This window comes from Canis lupus, chromosome 2, assembly GCF_003254725.2.
Source record: "Canis lupus dingo isolate Sandy chromosome 2, ASM325472v2, whole genome shotgun sequence".
NCBI lineage: Eukaryota > Metazoa > Chordata > Mammalia > Carnivora > Canidae > Canis > Canis lupus.
In genome coordinates, this window is record NC_064244.1 from 77,721,311 (window position 1) to 77,746,290 (window position 24,980).

General features: G+C 50.0%; 1 protein-coding gene across 5 annotated transcripts in view; it reads left to right on the forward strand.

The window, feature by feature from the left end:
- The first annotated feature begins 83 nt into the window (after positions 1–83).
- The window catches only part of CAPZB (capping actin protein of muscle Z-line subunit beta), a 130,369-nt gene continuing 105,472 nt past the window's right edge, over positions 84–24,980 (forward strand). Inside the window, exon 1 of one of the 5 annotated variants that reach the window (XM_049106534.1) lies at positions 84–239. In XM_049106534.1, the coding sequence (XP_048962491.1) occupies positions 237–239 (3 nt within the window). In that variant the 5' untranslated portion in view covers positions 84–236. Of the gene's footprint in view, positions 240–1,200; positions 1,360–24,980 lie in introns of those variants that run through there. The other 4 variants (XM_035713973.2, XM_025447964.3, XM_025447961.3 and 1 more) reach the window with 4 other exon arrangements.

A 24,980-nucleotide genomic window follows, 5' to 3' on the forward strand; every position in this document is an offset into this window, starting at 1 on the left:
TCCATACTTGGCGATCGCCGCGGCCCCGCGCGCTCATTGGCCGAGAGCCGGCCGCGTGGGGGCGGGCCCGGCCGGCCGGGGCGGGGAAGGAAGGCGGCGGCGGCCGGCGCGGGGGGAGGGGGCGCTGACCCGGATGTTCACTCCTGGGCACCCGGGGAAGTGGAAGCGCCGGGCCCTGCCGCGGGGGGGAGAGCACAGACGCCGGGACCCGGAGCGCCGCCGCCGCCGCCGCCGCCATGGTAAAGGCCCGACGTCAGCCTCCCCCGGGCCCGGGCCCCGCCGGCGCCCGCGCCTCCCCGGCCCCCGCCGCCCCGCCCCGCCCGGGCAGGGTGGGTCCCCGGGTGGGGGAGGGGCGGGGCCCCCGGCCCAGGTGGCCCGACCCAGGTGGCCCCGGCGCTGCGCGCTCGGCCGGCGACCTGCGCCCCTCGCCCGGCCCCCGGCCTCTGCCCCCCGCCCCCCGCCCCCCGCCGCTGGGTCAGCGGGTCTCCCCGGAGCCTGCGGTGACCCGGGAGCGGCCGCCTCCTCCCGCCCACGGCCCGGGCTGGGCCCCCTTGGCCCGTCCCCACGGCCTTCCCCGGCCGCCGTCCCCCCCGCCCCCCCAGGGCCGGGCTAGGCCTCTGGACCCGGGTCAACCCCCCTCCGGGGGCCGCAGCCTCGCTCCTCCGTGGCTTCAGCCCGAATCTTCTCTTCCCTGCTCGCCCTTCGTGGGGACCCCCTCCCCTCCCCACCCCTCCCCCCCGCCGTCCCCTTCCCCGCACTTCTCCCCGCTCTTAGCGGAGCCTGCGTCAGCCGGTCCGTCCCGGGCTGCTCCCTCCCTCCAGGGCCCTGCTCCCTGCTCCCTGCCCTGCCCCCGACCCCGGCGGCCCCTCCCCTCCCCCGGGAGCCCCTCTGCGGCCCCGGGGGAGCGAGGGAGCGAGGGGCGCTCTCCTCCGCGGGGGAGGGTGGTGGTCCCGGGCTGTGCCTCCGCGGGGGGGGGGGGGGGGGCCCTGCCTCCACTGGGAGCAACGAGGGAAGGGCGGGCACCTGTGTGCCCGGAAGGCAGGAAGGCAGCGCCGCGCTCTGCTCTGCGGGCCCTTCCCGCGGCCGCTGCCTCCTGGCCGAGGGTGCGGTGCCTGCGGGGCGTCGTGCCGGGGCCTGAGCGCGAGCGGAGGGCTGAGGGTGGGGGGAGCAGGCAGGACGGGAATGAGCGCACAATCGCCCTTGTGAGGCTGCAGGCCCTTTTGGGGGGGCGCCCAGCGGGCCCCGAGGCCAACATACGGCCTGGACACGATGCACCCCAGCAGGCGCAGCCTCCCTTTCCCCCTGAACTGTCAGCTCGTGAGGGTTGGAACTGCTGATTATGGAGGTGCCTCGGATCAGGTGAGCCAGACTCCGAGACAGCGAGCCAGCGAGCCAGCTAGTTCCACTCGTGGTGTTTGTTTTGATAACGATGGCAGGTGCTCCTAGGTTGTTGGGATGGCCCGAGGTGTCGCCTAAGGCCCCCCTCAAGTGAGCCTGCCTTGCCCCACTACTTTGCAGCCTTCTGCAGGGCAGGCTCACCGCTCGTTGGAAGGGCCAGAGGGCTTCTGCCTTACATGGTCAAGGAACCTTTGGAGATGGGCTAACAGAGCTCAGCCCATCCACCTGCTCCTCCTGCCCAGTGCTGGCAGGTGCCTGCGTGTGAACTTTGGAGAATCTCGGTTTCTTGTTTAATGAAGCGATGTGGCTGCTGAACCAGGATGACTAATAAAGAGTGGCTAGGAGTTTTCTTGCTGCCTTGCTGTATTTTGATTAAAAATGTGGCTCATGCCATTTTTGATGCTATTGGACTTCTCCAATGTGTGTGTTGCCTGGAGGTGGCCCCACCCCAGGGCTGGGTGGGGAAGTACTCTGGACAGTTTTGGGTGAGGACTGTGCAAGTGGAGTGAGGCTTTATAAATTTGCTCTCAGGACAAAAGCAGGGGAATGTGGATCCGGTGGCCAGGTGGGGGCTGCTGAAGGCAGGGTATCTGGCAGGGAGGGGCATCTTGGCTTAGCCCTGATTCTCCAAAGGTAATGGGAAATGCCCATGATGACCCAGGAGGAGCGCAGTGACACAGGATGCTTCTCACAAGTCCTGTATTTGGGTTTTATTTGGATAGTCTGAAAACTGGGGTGGGGGTGGAGGAAAGGGCTAACGTTTCTTGAGGATTACGAGGTGCCTGGCACTGTGCTGTGCAGCCCTCTTGTATGAGCCCGTTTAATCTGCACAGTCCTTTGAGGTAGTTGCTGTCCTCATTTTACAGGTGAAGAAGCTGCCGCTCAGGACGTCCAGTGACTTACTCAAGGTGTTGGCTCGGTCAGTGGAAGCATATCTGGCGGTCTCTGACCTCCATCCTCCCCATTGTCCCACGCTGCTTCTGTGGCCAAGATATAAAGGACACTGTTTAGAAAACAGAATAATGGGGTACTCAGAGATGGCAAGGGAGGAGCAGCATTTACTGACTGTTGGTTGTGTTCTGGGTCCTTTACATAAGAGACCTCGCTGACACTTCACGGTGCAATAGTCGGATGGTGGTACAGCCATATCTGGCATAGGCCAGGACATGAGCTCTTTGAGGGCAGGGATTTTTCTCTAGTGTTTTCCATGGCTTCATCCTCTGGGGCCTAGGTACCAAAGGAAACACCTGGTACCAAAAGAAATGGCTTGGAGTGTTCTCTTTTGGGATGTGTCTGTGTCCATGAACTCAGCCATTTGGATTTTCATACTTACTCTCTCAGTAGCTTATTCTTAGTATCCCCTATGGTTGTAAGGAATTTCTAACTGCTTGTTGTCAAATTGGTCCCTTACATGGATACTCTAATAATCCAGACTAGGCAGTTGGGCTACGATACCAGTGATGGTGTGGGGTTGTATGATAGGTAAGTGAATTAAGACCACTGTGGTTCTTATTTTCATAGTAGGTTTGGTGGTAGAGAAAACAGCCAGATCTCACTGTATCCATGGAAGGGAAATAGTTTGAGAACCTAAAATGCATTGGACTTTGAAGTAAATTCCAAGATATTTGTTGGCATCAGTTAAGTGCATAGGCAAGTGAAATTTATTTGCATGCCTTCCCTTAGTAGGTAACAATCTTACCACCCCACCCTAACTCTATGGTTTCGGAGCATTTTTCCTTACACAGCTGTAGCTTCTAACTCAGGAATGATTATTCTAACTTAAGAGTTGTGATTCAGGTGCTAGATGGTGGGGGCTGTAGCAGTGCAAGGACTGACAGGGGCCCCTCATGAGTTGTCCCTCCAGCTCACAGCTGGTTTTGCCTGACAGGAGCTGATAGAAGCCTGTCACATTGTTGCAAGGTGAAACAATAGCATTGACACTCGTGTGTCTTGGCGTGTGTCTTGGCTGCGCTCCTGGTGGGGATCAGAGACAGTTCAGCCCAGATCCCACATCACATACAGCCCTTTTCCTTTGAACCCAACTGGCCTCTGGTAGAATGCTTGAGAAAGGTAGCCAACAATCGATAGCTTGAGATTGAGATGATAAATCACAGTTTGAGAGCAGATACTCCTATTGATAATTCAGAAGTCCTGTATTTTATATTCCATGGAGGAGAGAAGAGGACCGATGACAGCCCGGGGAGATGGTACCTGGGCAGGTACATAGACTGTTGCGAGGCCTGCTTCCCAGGCCGGGAAATGATTGCCAGTAGGCAAATACGGAGGTGCCGTAGGGGGTACCTGAAGCTATAGGGTGATGTTAATTCTGTGAAAATTTTTTTTGATTTTTAAAAATTCTGTGAATATTAGTTGCTTTCCTTGTGCAAATTTATGTGCTGAAGATGCAATGATGAACAAGACAGGGGTCTCTCCCTCATAGCTTACATTGTTTGGGGAGGGGGGATGTCACTCTTACCTAAAATTTAAGGGAGAAGAGCCTTGTTTTATATGAGGGCAAGCCATTTGCATGAGACTTGGTGGGAAATTTAAGAGAATATTGGGGCGTGTGCCCTGTTTCACTCCCAGACCTTCTCTGCCATAACTGTGGACGTGAATTGTACTGCACACCAGAAGCTCCTACCCAGAAGGTGTAATCTTGTGGCGCCGTGGAAGCATGCTCTTCTAACCTGGGTAGCTGCCATGGATGGAGGATCTAGTGTGATCCAGAAACATGGCTTAGGTAATACCTCATCCCTGATTTTATTTACGTGGAACCTGAAGCTTGAGTGACCTGTGTGAGTGGCAGGGCTGGGACTCAGAGCTGGGTCCCCTTCACTCCTGTGCTGGACGCTTACTCTCTGTCTCAAGCTGTAAGCAGAAGGGCCCACAGTACAGTATCTGGGCCCATTGCTTCTTGCAGCAGATCCCAGCAGTGGAGTGGGGTGTGGAAGGCTGGAGGGTGTGGTTGCAAGGCCACCCACATTAGGACCAGCTAGAGTCATGTCATTTCTAAACCTAAGCTTTTAGAGAGTTGTGTTTTAGCAGAAGGAAGTAGACATGTATGTTTATAGGGCACCAGCCGTGTGCATGCACTCCGCTGGGAGCTTTAGCTTACTGGATCCATGTGTCAGCCCCACCAGAACAGCTCAGCCTTAGGTGGGACGCGGCATAATATAAGCAGTTAGGACTTGGAGCCAGACTGTGTTGGGATAATAACAGGACCTCCTCGTAAGGCTTGTTTTGAGAATTAGATGAGATAATATGTGTCAAGTACTTCCAACAGCATCTGGCACATAATTATATAATACTCATCATTATTATTATTACTGTAGTACAGATGAGGTTCACAGGGGTATGTGGTGAGTGCCTCTGCTGCAGCTGGTTAAGCGGAGGCACTGGGTTTTCTGACTCCAGAGATATACCCCTGTCCTCCACTCCTGATGCCTGCTGGAGTTGGCTTGGCTTTGGGCTATGCCTTGAATGAAGAGCTTCTGTTACAGAGCCTATGGCACCTCACCATAAAAAAAAGGCTCCCTGTACAGGGGACACCATGTGCTGTCATAGCCTGGTGCTATACATCTCTGGTTTGGATGCCTTGTCTGTGCCTGGTGGAGCCCCTTAAGAATTGGGTCCTCACCCTCTTCCCAGGATGGAAGAAGAGGGTCAGCACTGGGGACACAGCATGTGAGCTCCGTGAGAGCAGAGCCCTGCCTCTTTGGTCCTGCTAACCACCCCACACCTTGCACCAGTCGCGTGGTGCTTGGCGGGTGCTTCTTCAACGCCGAGTGAGTGCGTGGTGAGAGTTGAGAGTGGTTGCACTTTGTTTGCTGCCTGCCTTGCAGAACATGGGCTCTGGAGCTGGGTGCGTGTGGGTTGCAGTCCTGCATCTGCCACTCAGCATGTGATCTGAAGTTGGGGTTCTAATCTCCCTTGGCCTCAGTTTCTTGATCTGTAGCACAAGGATAACATTTTCTAGGGATACTGGGAGAAAGACAGGGAAAATGGCATGTATTTAATCCAGGGCTTGGCACACGGTAGATGGTAGCTGTGATTATTATTTGTCTTATTCTGCGTACTGGAGAGTAAGGGACACAAATAGAAGCCATATAATCCCTGTCGTCTGATCCAGAAAGGGACACTGGATGCATCCAAAAAGTTTAGTGCAGCAGGAAGGACCCAGTATAGAAAAGGCTTAATGAGCAAGGGGAACATGTCTGTTTGGCCTGCATTCCACTTCCTCCAGGAAGTCCTGCAGACCACTTCAACCCACAGGCAGCCTGGGTGGGGGCTGGGTGTGAAGCCCGGGAGACCTTGCCCAGGGTGAGAGGACAGGGTGGGGTGCAGTCAAGGAGAGGCCATTGTAGGCGGTGCTTGGAACAAAAGCAGAGTTCAGGGGTACGGTCAGCCTGGAAGTTGGGAGACCAGCCAGAGTAGACCGCACGAGTGGGGGTGCCGCAGTCCCAGGAGTCCGTTGGGGAGCGCCACAGTTGCTAAGCTAAGGACTGTATTTGATCTGGGACATGGTGGAGCCAGCTGAACATTTGACGGGGGCAGGTAGAAATCTGAGGAGGCTGGCAGAGTCGTGGTATTTTAGGAAGCGTCATCTGGCCGTGGTGTGCACGAAGGCCCCGGGAGGTGAGAGACGGGAGGGAGGCCTTCGCCAGCACCAGCCTGTGGGGTGATGAGGGTCCCAGGCACTGTGAGGCCATGGGCATGGAAAGGAACACAGGGTGGAAGAAGATGGAGATAGGAAGGCAGAGTGAGATGCCGTGATTTAGCGCCGCTGGGGCCGAGGGGGAGCGCTTCTGCGCCCAGAGCTCCCTGCTTAGGCAGCCTGATAGGATGCTCTGTCATTGATCCGGCTGCCATTTCTGGTCAGTTCAAATCCTAGATAGTAGCGTCTGCAAAGCCTTGGTATCCTGTTAACAGCCGAGCAGGGATTTTAGTCTGGTTAGCCCAGTCAGCCTTCTGGATCCGCGAGTGGCACCCAGCTCTGCTCCGCTTCCTCGGCCTTAGGCTCTGGGCAAACAACCACCTAAGACTGTCAGCTGAGGGGGTTGGAGGCTCTGCATGCTGGCTGTAGTAATAACAGGAGCTAGTTTTTATTGACTCCTTTTTAATACCCAGAGCAGCCGTCTGAGGCAGGTTCTCACGTTACCCTCATTACACAGGCGCGGGAACCTAGGCCTGCCTGGGCAGTCTGACCCGAGTCCGTGCTCTGGACCCTCGGTGCTGCTGCCCTAGGGTTCCTTCCATCCAACTGTTGGTTCCGTGGATGCTCACTGAGCCATTAGACAGACCTAGTAGAATAGGAGTCTTACATGGAAGAGGCAGGTGGAGACAGGGAAGTCTCCGATTCTGACAGTGTGGGGCACAAGTGCAGAGCCAAGCTTGGTGGAAGTCCACAACCGAAGTCCCTGAAGCTTAAGGGAGCCACTCTGTTTTCCCTTCTCCCTGCTTCCTCCTGTTCACATTCCAGGTCTTTCTGGCATGTCTGCAAACCTGGGGAAGGGAGCCTTTCTCTGCAACTTTCTAGTGATGAATCTCCAGTCTCCAGTCCAGCAGTCCCACTTCTTCCAAGACAGCAGCCGCAGTGGCCACCTGGATGTGCCCCATACCGGTCGGTTATTGTGAGGGTGGAGTGAGTCTGTGTATGGCAGGTGTAGATAGTGCCTGGCACTCTGTAAGCGCAGCAGGAGTGCAGGCCATGATCTGATCATTTTATTAATATGGATGCTTGCTAGGTGGTGGTTGACAGAACCTCCCAGCCAGCCCGGAAGGCAAGGGTAGTGCCCCGTTCTGCCGAGAGCCCGAGAAGTAGAGTCCCTTGCCAAAGGCTGGCAAATCTTAAGGGCTTGCAGCCTGGTGTTTTGTGGCCATGAGGATCTTACCACACTGCAGACTGCCGGTAGTGATGCTCCTGGACGTTCCCCCACCACTTGAACTGCTTGCGAAGGCTTCCTGTTCCAGCCCTGAACTCCTCGGGGCCCTTCTGAGCTAGGACCTGCAAAGAGACTGTGATGTTAGTATTATTTGGGTTTACTGTTTCAGAGGTTTCTTTAAGATTCAGGCGGAGGATTTTTCAACATTTATCTGGTAAAGTTTCTTTAATTTAAAATATTAAGGTTATGAAAAGATGCTTTTGCTCCTGGGCTGAGTGAGTAGCAAGCAACCTCCCAGTGGAATTCTGTTTTCTGGTGGTACCAGATGCCCTTGTCCTTATCTGTAGCCGAGATCGGTGGATGGAGGATTCAGGGTTGGCTTGCTCACATCTGATGTTGCGATTCAAGGCTTTTCCGTGGTGAGGCTTTGGCCCTGAAGGGGTGTGTCTGATTTCCCAGGGTTGGGCTTCCTGCATATATAGATAGTGTTGTGCTAACAGACTAAGCCAGGGAGCTTTATCCACCACCACCCCCGCCCGCCCTCAAATGAAAAATCTGATTTTAGAGACTGAGGCCACTGAAGGAGCTACTCTTGTATTTCTCTCTGTCTCATCTTTGGCTTTGTTTTTGTTTTTTAAGATTGTATTTTTAAGATATCTCTACAGCCAATATGGAGCTTGAACTTAACAACCCTAAGATCTATAGTCGCATGTTTTACTGACCAATCTGGCTTTGTTTTTAGCAGTCCTTTTCCTTCTCTGCCAAGCAGAGAAGCTTGTCTCCTCGGCAGTGTATAGCCACTGGGGCTGGATGTGGACCCCTCACTGAGGAATGCACACCCCTCCACGGCGGGGGGCCAGGTTTGGCTGCTTTATGTGCCTTGCTCATTGAGAATTTCCAGTGTGGGCTGTCCTTGCTTCCTTGTGTATCCTCCTGACAGCTCCCGTGTTGAATCGCTTTTGGCCGTAGGGGGTGTGGACCTCTGGTCATCCTGAGATTTGAGGCCTCTAACTTGGTCTACAGGAGTTCCCCTGTTCAACGAGAATTGGAGGTGCCTGAGCTAGCAGTCTTCATCCTGTAGGTTATTAGGTATTCCCTCCTGGATTCCCCAGGAGTCTGGAAAGTGTCTGCCTTCTGTCGCTGTCCCTACGCTGTCTCTACACAGCCGCTGTCGTTAATTCTCTCGACCCAACTCTATGAGGGTGGTTTCCTCATTGCGCAGATAAGGAAACTGAAGCTCAGAAAGGTTTAGGGGCTTGCCGAAAGGCCCCCACCTAGTTAGTGGCAGAGTTGATGTTCCACTGCAGGCCCATCCCACTCCAGAGTGCGTGCTCAGTGAATTCTGCTAGCCCATGTGGACTCACAGGATGCTTATTTTATAGATGAGGAAGCAGAGAGGTCGAGAGGTTCACCTGCAGGTCTGGCCATGATGGCTGAAGTCTGGGTTTAGACCTTAGAAGGTTTTGTTGGTTCAGGCTGTTAAAATGAAAGCGGATGGATCTTTCTGAGCTGTGGTCTGTTTTTGGGAAGCTACCTGCTAAGCCTTCGAGTGGTAGATGCGTCTTAGCCTGCCATGTAGAGTCACGTCTCGGCATTTGAGGTAGGACAGTAGTTCTTACTGTGCGTATCCTAGTGATTGTGACAGGCCCCCAGTGACAACTGTTGGTTGAACAGAACCTGGCAGGATTCCCTTGGCTTTTTCCGGTGAAGCCCTAGCCCAGCCGTGGGTGCCACATGCAGTGGCAGGTTGCAGGGCCTCTGAGGGGAACGAGCATCATGGCCCATTCCAAAAGTTATTTGACCTTGAGCAGCTTCAGTTGGTGACCCTCACAAGGCCTCAAGCTGTTTGTCATCCTTAGGAAGGAAGATGAACAATAAGTGCCCCCTCAGAGTATGAGTGCCATCACAGCGTCATGCTGTCCTGGTGTGCCGGCTGTTGCTCTGTAGTGTTTGTTGAATGAATAAATGAATGTCTGCTAGGCCCTTAGTAAATGTGAGTGCTCCTCCTGCTTTCTGGTGTGAGACTTCCTGGCGGGGCGGAGTCAGGTTGGGTCCTACTTGTCAGTGTCACTTTAGGTAGAGGTGACAAGAACCCAGCAAGGCCTGCCTCTCAGATGGGTTCAGTGTGCCCTTTAGTTGTTTAGGCCACCCTGCCGGTGGAGGTTGCCTGGAGGCACTGGCAGTGGCGGGCTCAGGGCTTGGTGGGACAGTGATCCTCATGGCTCTGACCTTCCCCGGTGGCACTCCGCACACCTGGCGTGGAGTTCCCTGGTGATCCCAGGCAGTCTGGATTCCGGAGTGCAGGGGTGGGGAAGGGCGGGGTCTGGAGTCTGAGTTCAGACCCAAGCCTGCAGACTTGGGTGGCTTCCTTTACTCCCTGCCTCAGTTTCCTTGTCTGTGACCTGGTAAAAAGGGTTAAACGAGTTGACATGTGAAGCCCGATGTGGTGACTTTGTTATTATTTTTAAATTAGTGGTGGTGTTGTGATGTGGACTCCTCACCTGCTCTTAGAGCCGGAAGAGATGTCACAGTGGTAACTCTTGCTTTGTGCTGGGAGGAGTTTAGACTTTGTGTTGCTGCTTATCTGGCAGGGAAGTGTTCCTTTGCCCATTGCTCACTGGAGACTTGTCAGCTACGGGCCTTGCCCTGATGCACCTGACTGTCCACGAACAAGGTGTTGGAAATGGTGCTTGTGTTCCAGGTTATAATAAAAGTCACTCTTCTGGAAAATGGCTGAGTTTTTTTCTTTCTCACAGCATAGCATGAGTGGCCCAACCGTAGAGTGTCGGTCATATTTGGTATCCAGGGCCTTTGAGGAGAGTGAGGCATGTGCTAGTCAATGATGATTGTCAATCCTACCCCCCCACACACACACCCCCGTCCCTACACACTGTGGTTATTTTCTGAGCCATTTTCTTCTCTTTGGGAGATGGTAGGTGTTCCTAGGTGCTCCCAGCTTCTACTGACCACGGCTGCATTTGTGAACTGCCACAGACCTGCAGACTCCACTGCTTCGGGCTGAATGCCCTAAGGGCATGGGTTGATTTTTAAGGCTTGTAGAGTGGAGTTTAGGGAGAAGGGAGGCAAGATAAAATGGGCAGAGGAAGCCCTTGTTGGAAGCAGCCTGGTAAGATAGAGTGGAAGGGGACTCCTGGCTCTAATTTCTACTGTGGCTGCCTGTGAACTGCATGAGCTTCAACTATTACTTCGCCTCTCTGACCTCAACTTCCTGATCTGTAAAATGCACATAACACTTGCCTCTTCACAGGGTAGCTAGAGGATTAATTAAGAACAGTGTACACGAAGTGCTGTAGCTCAGGCCTCCTGTGTGAGCATTTAATACAGGTTCACTATCATCTATAGGAACTTCATCATTCATCATGTAAATTAACACCATTCCACAGGGAAGAGAATTGAGCTGAACCTAAAAATCCCTGTATTGGTGGGGCACCTGAGTAGCTCCATGGTTGAGCGTCTGACTTTGGCTCAGGGCGTGATCCTGGAGTCCCAGGATCCAGTCCCACATCAGGCTCCCTACGGGAAGCCTGATTCTCCCTCTGTCTATGTCTCTGCCTCTCTCTCTCTGCCTCTCATGAATAAATAAATAAAATCTTAAAAAAAAAAAAAAAAATCCCTGTATTGAGGAATACCATACATCTAAAAAGCAGATCCAGTGATCACACTAACGGGAAGCCCTGACTTTTTGGCTGCCAGGGGCCTTGCTCTTGAGCTGGACTGCCCTCCGCACATCGGCTTAGAGGATTTATCACGCCAGGAGACTTGGATCAGGGTAACCCGGGTGCTGAATCCTGTGGATGCCATCTCACGTAATCTATACCATAGCCCCGTGTTGGTCATGGCTCCCCAAAACGTTATGCATATATAGAAACTCGGTCTTCTCTCTTCTGATTCCAGATTCCGGCTCTCAGTACTCAGTGAAGGCTGGTCCAAGGATGTTGTTTTTATGAACAGAGGAAGTCTTTAAAATGTGGAGGTTCTAACCAATGTTCTTGAGTGCTTTTATATATTTTGAAGCTCCAAACAGACTGTATTAGATGGCTGCCCCCAGTTCTGCTTTGATGACTTGGAGCTCATCTTAAGATGCTACAGGACTGCGGGGCACCTGAGTGGCTCAGTTGGTTAAGCGTCTTCCTTCATCCTAGTTCATGATCCTGGGGTATTGGGATCGAGCCCCACATTAGGCTCCCTGTTCACTGGGGAGCCTACTTCTCCCTCTCCGGCCCCTCCCCCTACTCCCGCTACCCCCCTCCCCCCCAAATAAATCATAATTTTTTTATTTTTTATTTTTAAGATACTACAGGAATGAGCTTGCAGTGGTTGTGGTTCTTCTTTTAAAGGGGAGCCCTGTTTTCCACGTAGTAAATTCTAACCTATAGTCAGGGTTTGGAATCACTTTTGACACCCTGATGCTGTCATCTTTATTTCTGAGGCCTCTGTCTCCTCTGTGCACACTCAGGTGGACTCTGAAATAATGCAGTATGGGGTATAAAGTTGTTAGTGACTAAGGTGGCATTTGAATTTGGGCCCAATGTACTCCATCTCCTGGCTGTGTTACACCTGCTGCTAGGGCCAGACCAAGCAGAGAGGCTATAGTTGTCTGCCTACCTACAGAACCAGTGGAATTAGTCCAACCCCAAGAGGTAAAACCAATCAGATACTGAAAGAGGCTTCTGACCTCAGCTGGGAGCGCTGGGCTGTGAATGTCCCCACCTGTCTGCAAGATGGACAGAGTCTTTGACCTCTGTTTGTGGTAGCCTCTCTTTTCGTCTTACTTGGCACTAGGTGATATGCCTGGAAAATGGTTCCAGTCTTCACATTTTCTTAACTTTTATTTCTTCATTCTGCCTTTATATTTTATTTTAAAGATTTTATTTATTCATGAGAGAGAGAGAGAGAGAGAGAGAGAGAGAGAGACATAGGCAAAGGGAGAAGCAGGCTCCTCACAGGGAGCCTGATGTGGGACTTGATCCCTGGACCCAGGGTCACACCCTGAGCTGAAGCCAGATGCTCTGCCACAGAGCCACCCAGGCATCCCTTCATTCTTCCTTTAAATCACTTCCTCCAGAAGTGAGTATCCACCTGTTACCTAGAATTCCCTTGTTCTTTTGCCTGCCATAAAACTGGTACCACAAGGCTATAAGGCTTTCTCCCCTCTTGGCCACAGACTGGTTTCTGAGCTTGTTGAATTCCAGATGGAGAGCACCCAGGAGCATCCTGGGAATTTCCCCCAGGATCCTGCTTTTATTTTGATTCCACAGTATCTGTTTGGTACATATTGATTGTTGGGGAGGCATTTCTTGAAATAACAAGTGAGAACTGGTTGCCATGGTCCCCAAGGAAGGGCCCTCCCATCATGTGACTAATTGGCAGAACATGGACACTTAAATAGAGCGTTGGACCTCTGTATGATGAGCTCAGAGTGCCTTGTGAGCCATTGAATTAACTGATAAAATCCCAGGCGTTGAATTCCTTAACATTGCTGGAATCTCTCAGGAAAGAAAAGAAAGGATTTCTAAGCCTCAGGTGATGGGCTGTGTGTTGTAACAAGTACCAGCAGATTCCGAGTCAGCTGAAGCATTCAGCGGGCCCTCAGAGTTAATAAGGAAGGCACTAGCATCTGTTGCTACCTACTTTACTTAGCACTTAACATGCATTATCCTCTTTAGTTCCCAGATTTCTCCTAAGCATGGGATCCTGTGAATTTAGGATCTTATATGAATCATAATTATGGAAGCTTAGAGACTTTATGTAAATTGCTAATAAATGACAGAGTTGGTACTTAAACCTAGCTGCTCTGATCTTACAGCCTTTGGACGTAACCTCTGCCATCATGGAATTCTGCTGCTCACGCAGGGCTTGAGGCCTGTCCAAATCCTACAGTAAATCGCTAGTGCAGTTGGGACAAGGGTCCTGTGTCTGACACGCTTAGAAGCTGGACCCTGCCAGTAGGCTCTTATCTTTTCTGCTGCATAAACTTTAGCACACTTGAAAACTCATCTTTGAATATGCTTCCCCAGTGCTGCGTCCCAAGACCACACTTTCCAAAATGACATTGCGAGAGTGAGCTTCATGGCAGTGGGGTGGACCTGCCCAGAAAGCCAGTGCCCTTAAAGAAGAAATCTAGGGACAGGGCTGGATTCAAACTCAGGTGCCTTTGATTTAAGCCCCTGCTTTGTTGCCATGTCTGTAAGAGGCAGGGATTACAGTAGCAAGGCTCTGGGGAAAGTGGATGTCCAACAGTCGGTTGACAAATGGTGGTACAGCAGCATAACAGTAGGTAATACAGCCCTTAAAATGTGATGGTGTCGAGGGCACCTGGGTGGTGCAGTCAGTTGGGTGCTTGACTCTTGATATCAGGTCAAGCCTTGATCTCAAGGTTATGAGTAGCCCCATGTTGGGCCTACTTTAAAAAGTGTATTTAATAGTGTTGAATAAAGCAAAGCACTGAATGGGTCAATTCTGAATTCTGTCCTCATAGCTCTCTAGAATGTTCATGTTAGAATTGCCTCCTTGGGTTTGCGAGGATTCAGTAAACGACCAGCTTGCAAGCCCTTTACTGTATCTACAGTAGATATTGATTATTTACCTGCACACACACACACACACATATGTATGTATATATGTTTTCCCCTCTTTAGAGTCACTTCCTTACGATAAATCCTTAGCAGTGAGTTGTAGGGCTAAGGAGGGCCAGCGTTTTTTCCCCATGCATTCTCTTAATTTTTCCCTAAGCTGCCTCAATTTTTTTTTTTTTTTTTTTTTTTTTTTTTTACCAGAAGTTCTTTAGGAGGGAAACTTTGTCGTTACAGTAAATGGGAAACCAGTATCCGATGCCCCAAGTATACATGGAGGTAGACTCCTGTAATGACTGGTAGAGGGATGCTTATCAGGGGACCACCTAAAATCGGTGGCCACCAGATCCTGGCTGCCTCCTACCTCTGGGCCTCAACGTGCAGCGTCCCCTCCTGGCCTTCTCCTGCCTTCCGCTGTCCATCCTGCTGACCCTCCAGGCCTGGCTTTGGCGCCTTGTGTCCACCAAGCCTTCTCTGACTACCACAGCCCTGTCCATCCCGTCTGTGCCTCCACCCATCCATGCAGGTGTTCGGCAATGCCCTCTGCTTGGAGGTGGGCATGATTGGGTACCCTCCATATCTACACAGAGACCATTCAGGGTGGGGGGCCACAGTCAGAAGAACCTGTTGAGTGGAAGATAATTGCTGTGTAGGGGGGTATGTGCAGGTGCAGTGAAAGAGGGTGTTGGGCAGAGGGCAGCACAGCAGGGGTCCCAGGGGAGAGGCTCTTGTTGGAATGGAGATGAAAGGACTGATTTGCCAGGAGGACAAGTGGTGGAGACATGGGCGAGGGAGGCGGCGGGGAGGGTGGTGTGTGAGAGAACAGTATGTGTAGGAGAACCGTGGCATGTTCAGAGGGACTGGCAATAATTTAGTTGTTGGAGCCATAAGGGTAGGAGTGAGAGGGTTTGATGCCACCTGGCAGGGGTCACTCATGAAGGAGGCTCCGATTTCACCCTTGTCCATTTTCATGCCCTCTCCACACCCTGACCTGACCTATAACACAGCCTTGCCCCATGTGATTTACCAGTCGTCTTTCTTCCCTTGAGTAGTATTTGCTGGTGGTTTGTTACCCGTCCTCCTCCCCCATCATTATTTGCCGAGTGCCTCCTCTGCTCTGTGCCAAGTCCTGGGGCACTTGGCCGAATGAAAGGAGGACCCTGCCTTAAAGAGCTCACAGCCTGGTCGGGGAGACACATGGCTATCTATTTGGGTGTGAATGCCGGTGACGGGGACTTTGGCAAGCGTCCTGACCCCCTTCCTTGCCTTATATAAGGGATCCCTTTGGAATCTGACAGTACTATTTTTTAAAGTTTGTAATGTTTTTCCTTTTATTGTAAAAAGTAATGTGTTCATTATAGAGAAGTTGGGAAATATAAAAAAGGAAGGGGAAAAGTGGCCTGTAATCTTGCCCTGCCAGCAACTCCAGTTAACCTTTTGTTTTGCTTCATTGTCTTTGTCTCTGCATGGTTTTTAAAGGTTTCTCATAGATTGCATTCGTATTTTTATGTTATTTATGTCATGCTGTTTTTCACAATAACTTTGTTATAAAAATTTCATGAACGTTTTGGATGACTTAATATTTCAACTGATTAAGATTCATTTGCTTAACTGTTCCCCTGTTGTTGGAAGGTAGGGGTTATGCAGTGGAGGTCTTTGTACAGCACTTTTTTTGGGTCCTTCTTATTTGCTTGTTGCATGCTATGACTGTTCCTGTAGGTTGTATGAAGTGTGAACTCTCCTCGCCTTTGTGGTTGTGTCTTAAGGTATGAACTCTCTCGCTGCCCACGTGATTGTGACTTGAAGTATACACTTTCTCCTTGTCCATGTGATTGTGACTTGAGGTATGAACTTTCTCCTTGTCCATGTGATTGTGACTTGAGGTATGAACTCTCTCTCCACCCATGTGATTGTGCCTTGAGGTATGAACTCTTTCCTGGCCTGTGTGATTGCATCTTGAGATATCAGTTCTCTCCCTTCATGTGTGATTGTGCATGGTACCACTTAAATGTAGAATCTAGACAAATAAAAGTGAAACTTAGTTGAACAGTGGTTGCCAGGGGCTGGGGCATGGAGGAAATAGAGTTTGGTAACAGGGCACAAACTTTCAGCTACAAGATGAATGAAACATAAAAAAACCTTGTTGTATGTGTTTCTACTTAAGGACACCTTTTGATACAGTTAGTTCATTAGTGCTTCATTCTGGACGAGCAGCACCTTAACTCATGTCTGGATGAAGCTCCTCTAGCACACGCATGCTCTCCTTGGCACACACAGCCTTCCTGTGCTTAGGAACGCTGGACAGCTCTGTGCTTGGGGGCCATTTTAGACCGTGAAATCAACAGAGCGCACAGAAATGTGGGAAAGGTGACACTAAAGAGACTGTGAGAGGGACTCTTGATAGCGCAAGAGCCGAAACAGGAGCATTGCCTTGTTCCACCTCAGTTTGTGCGGGTTGGGCAACTCCATTTTTGCCATACTGTGCATGTCTGGGAGTGACTGTGGAAGGGCCACGAGTATTGCTTTGAGGGCTACAAATAAATTTGAGTGAGTAGGTGAATTTGCACACATGGAATCCATAGACAGCAAGAACCAACTGTGCACACAAAGTGCTGGATAAGCCTAGGGTGTGGCCACGTATCCACCTGGTGACACAGGTGGTTACAGTGATGATGTTTTAAAAAAACAAGAATTCAGGGTTGCCTGGGTGTTGCAGTCTTGATTTTGGCTCAGGTCATGATCTCAGGGTTGTGAGATCGAGCCCTGCGTTGGGCTCCATGTTCAGTGTGGTATCTACTTGGATTCTCTCTCCCTCTGTGCCTCCCCACCGCACTCATGCTCACCCTCTCTCTCTCTAAAATAAATCTTTAAGAAAAATAAAAACTAGGGGCACCTAGGTGGCTCAGTGGTTGAGCATCTGCCTTTGGCTCAGGGTGTGATCCCGAGATCCTAGGATTGAGTCCCGCATCGGGCCTCCCGCAGGCAGCCTGCTTATGCCTATGTCCTGCCTCTCTCTGTGTGTCTCTCATGAATAAATAAATAAAAATCTTAAAAAGAAAAAAAGAAAAAAGAAGATTGTAATAGAATTCTTCCACAAATTTTGATTTTTGTTGTTGTTGGGAGGGGAATTGTGGGGGAAACCATAATCCCTGCAAGTGTTGGAGACATAGATTTCTCATAATGAGTGAATCTTTCTCCAAGTCTGAGAAGACTCGAGTGCTTGGTTGGGTACTGCTTCCTCTTGGACACAGTCTGACTCTACTGTGATCATAAGACCCTTTGTGTCTCTGGTGATTTTAGATGAGCCTTTCATTCCTAGGACCTTCAGGGGGTGGGTGGGCACAGCTCTTGAGAGCCTGCCGCCCTGTAGTGTCTTCCAGCTGCAGATCCAGCATCTGACACTGGTGTGGAAACAGAGAAGGGGAAGCATAACCAGGTATTTCGGGAACCCAAATTGTACTTTAAACCAAAACAGCCATGGTAATTTGGGAGGCTCTGGGGGGGCTTCCGGCCTTCTCCCTGCTGGGAGTTCAGTGAAGGCATGCAGCAAAAAAGAGAGGAGGGTTGGATGGTGACATCTGCTTCACTGAGGGAAGAGACCCACATTAAACATTTCACAACTGGCTCAAGTATCCGGAGTGGAGTAAGGCTGTCTGGACAGCAGTTTTGGGGTGGGAAAACGGTTGGCTTAGGCTGGATGAACTTAGGAACAGGGATGCATGCCCTCAGCTGCGGGCACTCACTTCCTGGTAAGAGCTGGCTTACCAAGAGGGGCTCCACACCTCTGTTCCTGTCTCTCGCTTTCACCCTTTCCTCTGGTTTCTCCCTTTAGCCGGCTGCCAGGGTGAGCCCAGGGTAGAGTTGCCCTACCCAGCTGTCTGCCAGCATATGGTGCTGTATTTTTATGTTACCTTGATCATGACTTATATAATGTTTTTCTTTAAATTGCCTTGAGCCTAACACCTCAGTCTACTTTTGCCTCTTTCTAAGCAGAAACATCCGTAAGGTCATGTTTGAGGTGCTAGTTACATTTTTTCTGTGCATATTAAAAACAGGTAAGCACTGGATCCCACTTGTCTGTACCCTTCTAAAACCCTCTCAGACCCCAGGGATCTGCACACCATATGGGAAATGATGCAGGGGTGGAGGGCACAGCTCTGGGGCTGTGGAGCCCCGAGTACAGGCCCCGTCTTGACCCTGCGGGGCTGTGTGATCTCTGGCAGGGGGGTTTCTTCCTCCTTTCTTCATACTGGACTGATGAGAGCACTGGGGGCCCTCCAGGCTCAAGGATCCCAGGCTCTACCTCTGTGGTCTCCCAGCCCTTAGCAGCTCGGGACTCTGACCTGGACCTGTAATGCATTTACTCAGAGAAATAGAGATTTAAAAATATTGCAGCTCAGGAACATTTTGTCTTCCCACGTGCTTCTTATTTTTATTTGGGTTTCAGCCCTTGTGGCTTATTAGCCAAAGAAGCTGCTTGGTCTAGTGCAAAGAATAAGGACTTGGGGCCTGGCAGCATCATGAATCTTTCCACCCAGGCCTCCTTCTTAAATGTGGGAGTGGAGGGCCCTCGTGGCAGGCCTGTCACACTGTGGAGGAGGCTGGGAGGGCAGAGCACCATGTTGTGTGACGGTGCAGCGGTAGTGTCACGTCAGGTCCGGGAACAGAGTAGTTGTTGGACACAGATGTAAAGCCCGGCTCCTGGAGCCAGGCCCCCTGAATTTCTGTCCTTGCCCCTCCATTTTCAGCTGCACACATAGCTTTGGGTGTCATTTAACCCTGGGGCTGATCCCCCGTCAGAGTGTCTGTTGGAGGGTACACCAAATAAAACAGGTAATGCGCCTGCCGTCGTACCTGGCATGCAGTAAGGGCTCTAGGCATGCTGTTGGTGGCTCTGGTGTTATTATCATTAATAACGTGTGGCACGTGTCAGATGAGTAGTAAGTAGCACCTGGGTACATAGTAAGTGCTCAGTAAATGGTCACTGCTGATTTGCTAGTAACACAGTAGCTGGAGGGGTGGGAGGGGCAGTGCCGGACTCTGGGCTGAGAAGATATGATGATTTTCTGCATTGGACTCTGGTTGGCCCTAGAGACTTGCCAGTCCACTACCCTTTTAAGGTTTTGTGCCTACAGCTCACCGACAGGAACTGGACATCCATCAGATCACCCCACCCCAGCTGAGCCAGGACCCAGAGCTCTCCTCTGAGTCCGACCTTGAAAGAGTAACTCAGCTTTGGAGTGGGCGATATAACCTCAAGATTAAAATAAAAATTGTTGGGACGTCTGGGTGCTGCTCAGTGGTTGGGTGTCTGTCTTTGGCTCAGGGTGTGATCCCTGGGTCCTGGGATTGGGTCCTGGATCAGGCTCCCTGCATGGAGCCTGTTTCTTCCTATGCCTGTGTCTCTGCCTCTGTCTCTGTCTCTCATGAATAAATCTTTATAAAAAAATAAATAAAATAAAAATTGTTGCATAAAGTACTGTCTCCCTTCTGTCCTTGCCCTCATGGGCATATCTCCTCCAACCTGCCTCTCCTTCCCCAAATCCATGGTCCAACGCTGGTAATATTTCCAAGTCTTGTCACTTTGGTTTTTTTCCTTTCTGTAAATTCATAGAAATGGAATCACGGTATATAGTCTTTTGTGTTTGACTTCTTTCATTTAGCTTGATTTTTTTTTTGGGGGGGGGGCGGGGGGGAGATCCATGCACGTTGATGCATATATTGAGATTTTGTGCCTTCTTATTGCTGTGTAGGATTCTATGGTATGGGTATATCACAGTTTGTCCATTTACTAGTTCTTGAACATCTGGGGTTGCTTTCAAGTTTTTGTTATAAATAATTCTGCTGTAAATCTTCATGGGTAAGTTTATGTGGAGACATGTTTCTTAGCTCATTTTTTAAGACATTAACAAATAAATACAAGTAAATTTTTTACTGTCCACCCCCCCCCCCCCCCCCCCCCCCGTTCTGTAAATATAAAAGGGTGAGGTAGGGCAGCCCCGGTGGCTCAGCGGTTTAGTGCCGCCTTTGGCCCGGGGCGTGGTCCTGGAGACCCAGGATCGAGTCCCACGTTGGGCTCCTTGCATAGAGCCTGCTTCTCCCTCTGCCTGTGTATTTGCCTCTCTCTCTCTCTCTCTCTGTGTGTCTCTCATTAGTAAATAAATAAAATGTCTTAAAAAAAATAAAAAAAGTGAGGTATTATAAAAATGCTTCACTCTGGTGTGGGTTTTTTTTTTTTTTTTTTTTTTTTGAAAGGGCCTTACTGCCCGATGGAAGCCCCAGATGAATCTTTAATTTGGTCATATATCCTAACATCCCAGGAACCTAGGGTGCCAAGTGGCCTTCCTGGCTTCTGGAGGGGGTGCCAGCCTGCAGGGACTTCAGAGAACGTGATGGAGGTAGGAGTTCAGAGAGGATCACCCTCTGGGTTTTATTCCATGTTGCAGAGCTGCTTGCTCCCTGGACCATTGGAAGAGGCGAGTGGGAGGCTGTGCTGGGCTTAGATGAGGTCACATGCGTATTTTGGCATTAGAATTAAATTGTAAAAGAAATTAGCTTGTGCACTGAGCATATCCTGTTGTAGAACACGGGCGTTTAGCAGAGGCAAACTACTGGGCCTTTTATGGTCTTTCTGTGTAAGTGAGCCTTGATGAATGGACCACTGACCTATTTTGAAGCATGTTCAGTTTACTGATGTGGGTGGAGGACACTGGTATAAGTTAGGTGTTTGCTCGGAACAGATGTAATTAAACTCCTATTTACTTTTACCTGACTCTGGTCTTCATCGCCTTCTAGATCCTGACACCCTCCTTCCCCCAGTAATAAATTGTAACTTTTGAGGGAGATTAGGCTTGTTAAGAATATCCAAATTTGCATTAAAAAAAGGAAGGCTAATGGGATCTTTTCCTGATCTTCTGGTAGCGCTGTTAGCAGGCAGTAGGATTTAGGAAACCAGATGCACTGTATAGGAAATACGCTTAAGGATGTCTTCTGTCTTCTACAGCTGTGCTGTCCACTGCAACTTTCCGTGATACTGGAAGTGTTCTCTATCTGTGGTCCAGCAGCCACCAGACACATGTGGCTCTTGAGCACTTCACTGGCTAGTGTGATTGAGGAACTGAATATTTAAATTTTACTTAATTTTTCTGAACTTATTAAATAACCAGGTGTGTAGTGGCTACAGTATTGGGCTGTGCAGGTATGGGTGAAGGTTGACTCCCACTGAAAAATACTCTTAAACTATTCTAGATTATAGCTGTAGGGAATGCCATTAAGTGATTAAAGAGCAGATTGGGTGATTATGTTGTTTCATGCACAGTACTACTTACATGTCCTGTGTACTGTTTGTGTAGCACCTTTGCGGGCGCCCTCTGTTGATAAGGCACCATGCTGGGTAATCAGAGGTTACCTTCCTTAGGGCTCAGTTTCCCCATCTGTACCGAGGCTGTTGGACCAGATGGGCTAGATTTTTTTAAAATTTTATCTTTGATAGCAAATAGCACTCATTTATTGAACAGCGCCATGTGCCGGGAGTGGTATTTGAGACGTTAAATAAATGCATTGTCTCATTTCAATGGAATGATTTCATCTTTGTACCAAGGAGACTAATCTGTGTTGTTATCCTAGCCTCCTAGATGAGAACGTGGAGGCTTGGTGAAGTCCTTTACCTGTAGCTGTGTCGCCAGTTGACTGTAGAGTTCAGATACCTCGTTCAGATTTGCCTCGTTCTAAGCTCATTTTTAGTGAAAGCTTTATTTATGCAATGGCTATGTTAAAAATAGATCTGTTTTCTTAAACATTAAAAATTTTTTAACTCTTTAAAATTTCAATTAGATTTTTTTTTTTTTTAAGAGAGACTATAGCAGTGCTGAAGTTAGGGGTCAGTGGCTATGAGGGTTTAGGAGTGGGGTAAGCAGGTGGTATAAGCAGAGGCCAGCCCATCTGGCAAGCTTGTGTCCTCCTCCACGCATTTCCGTGAAAGGCTTGCTTTGAACATGCTCCCATTGGGATGCCCATGCTCAGCGCAGGTCAGGCGAAGCTCAGCTTCAGCCAGGATCTCTGGGGAATGGCAGTGGGCTGGGGGCCGAGCTTGGTCCTCCAACATTCTCTTGCTACCCCTCACCCCTGCCCCCTGTGCCATGAAGCAATAGACAACCATGGGAAGGCTTTCTGTTTGGGAGTGAAAAGTTGACTACCCATCTGCTTCCTGGCTGGGCATCCTTGTGCAGGTCACTGTCTCTCCATGCCTGGGAGGTGTCACTCCTACGTCCACCAGCAGTCCTTCTGGAGGTTGTCCTGTGAAACACACTGTTCTGGGTGTGGAGGACGTGGCTGTGAATAGAGTTCTGCCTTCATGAAGCTTGCGTTCTGATTGATGGTGAGCTCTCCTACTCATCCTTGAAATAGGAGCACTGAACTCAGTAAACTACCGCATGGGGTTGTTTTGAAGAGTAGATACCCGACTGATACAGCTCCTGGTGCCCTTCTTCAGAGATGGCTGGCTTTCCTCAAGCATCTTGAGCTAGAGTCATTTACTGCCTGCTGTCTAAAGAGCCAGGATGGGGCACCTGGGCGGCTCAGTGGTTGAGCATCTGCCTTTGGCTCAGGGTGTGATCCTGGGGTCCTGGGATCTAGTCCCACATCGGGCTCCCCACAGGGAGCCTGCTTCTCCCTCTGCCTGTGTCTCTGCCTCTCTCTGTGTGTCTCTCATGAATAAAAAATGAATGAATGAATGGCCAGGACACTCTTCAGCTTAATCCAGGGGGCAGATGGTGTAGATGAAGCCCCTAGAATAGTGCTGGGACTGGGGTAGTCTTCCAGTACATGATGTTTCTTTTTCCCAACACCTTTTCCCTTTGTTAGACAAAGAAATCCTTCCATGTGGGAACTCTGAAGTAGGGGCTGGGAAGCTGAGCCAGGAGTGGTAGGATGTTTCAAAAAGAAGTAAATCAGGGGATCCCTGGGTGGCGTAGCAGTTTGGCGCCTGCCTTTGGCCCAGGGCGTGATCCTGGAGACCCGGGATCGAGTCCCACGTCGGGCTCCCGGTGCATGGAGCCTGCTTCTCCCTCTGCCTGTGTCTCTGCCTCTCTGTCTCTCTCTGTGATGACTATCATGAATAAATAAATAAAATCTTTTTTTTTTAAAAAAAGAAGTAAATCAAAGCAAATCTCTCATTCTCTTTTTAAAAACACTTTAATTTCCTATTTTTCTCACTACAAAGGTAATACTCCATTAACTTGGAAAACAAACTGTCCCTTAATTCCACCCCTCTGATAGTGCTAGGAGTGATACATATTTGTCTAGAGATTTTCTGTGTGTGCTTAAACATTTTTTTTTTTAAATTGTTCCACCTCTACAGACCGCCATTCAGTCTGCCTTTTTCAGTGTGTCTTCTTGTCCTTCAGATCCTTTTTCTGGGCACAAGGAATCAGGGTCCTTTACTTGAACAGCCTTGGTCTTGTCCTGAGGCCAGTAAAAGGGAGCAAACGTTCTCTGTGACTCTGGCGTGAAATGGGGATCCTGGTTAGAGATGGAGGCCTGTGGAAGGCTGGGCATAAGTGGGGAGCCCAACAGGGGCAGCCCTGTCCCCCCACCCTATACCCACTCACACACCCTTGTGCATGGGTTGCATCCTGGCTTTTTCTAACCAAGTGGAGGCTTTCGCTCTCTGGATTTATAGCTTAGAAGTGCCACTCCCCGAGTGCCATCTCCACACAGTGGTAGTTGGAGAGCCCGCCTGCGTCTTTCAGAATTGGACCTAAATTTGGTGAAATTGACCTTTATTGGCTCTTTTCTCTGTTAGCTGTTTCATGTGGAGATCCTCTTGGAAGGATCTCCACATTTTTGGATTACAGCACTGTACACATAGGCTTTCAGACCCATCAACTTGTTTTCCCACATGTGTGGAGGTGTTTCTCTACATTAAGAGGGAGTGGTGGCATAGGACAACGACAGATGCTGTGAATGTCTGAAGTTATTAAAACTTAATTATAAAACTGTTAATCTGAACCATACGAAATTGCGATCTTTGTGGGCCAACAGTGGTTGGCTACTGGCAGTTTCATAGGGTTCAGTCTCTTAAAACTTCATTGTGAGAAGTTTGGATCATAGATGGAAAAATTACTTGCTAATTGTCCTTTTTTAATAAGTCCTTTCATTTCTCTTGTGCCTGTGGATTTTGAGTAGTGATGGTCATAGGCCACGTGTAGTCTTTTATCTTCCTTTTTTAAAGATTAATATGACCAGACAGTGTGCCGTCCCCTCCCCCCATCTGTTAGAACGGCCCAAATCTGGAACATGGACAACACCAAATGCTGGCGAGGACATGGAGCAGCAGGAACCTGTGTTCGTTGCTGCTGGGAGTGGAAATGGAACAGGCCCTTTGGAGGAGTTTAGTGGGTCTTTACAGAACTAAATATGCATTCCGGCAACCATGCTCCTTGGAATTTACCCAAAAGAGTTGAAAACTCATGTCCACACAGAAACCTGCACAGGGGTGTTCAGAGCAGCTTTATTCATAAGTGCCAAAGCTTGGAACCACCAAGATGTCCCTCAGCAGGTGAGTGGATGAACAGACAGTGGTCCATCCCAGTGGAACAGTATTCAGCACTGCAGAGAAGGAAGCTGTCGAACCATGAATGGACACGGAGCCCTACATGCACGTGTTACTGAGTAAAAGAAGCCAGTCTGAAAGGGTCACGTTCTGTGTGGTTCCAACTGGGGGACCTTCTGGAAAAGGCACACTGTAGAGACAGTGAGAAGACCTGTGGTTGTCAGGAGTTGGGGAAAAGAAAGGCCGGGACAGGTGGAGCACAGAGTATTTATAGGGCAGTGGAAGGACTCTGTGGCAGATACCTGGTGGAAAACTATGGACTTTGGTCCATAGTGATGGAGGCTATGTCGGTGCAGGTTCATCACTGAGAACCACTGCACCACCCTGCTGGGGAACATTGGTAATGGGGGAGGCTGTGCAAGAGTCGGGTGGGAAATCTGCACCTTCTCAGTTTTGCTGCCACCCTAAAACTTCTATAAAAGGTGAAGTCCATTAATAATAACTTCTTTGACCTAAGACTTCTCCCCCAAGAGCAAGAAGTCTTCCTAGCTGTCC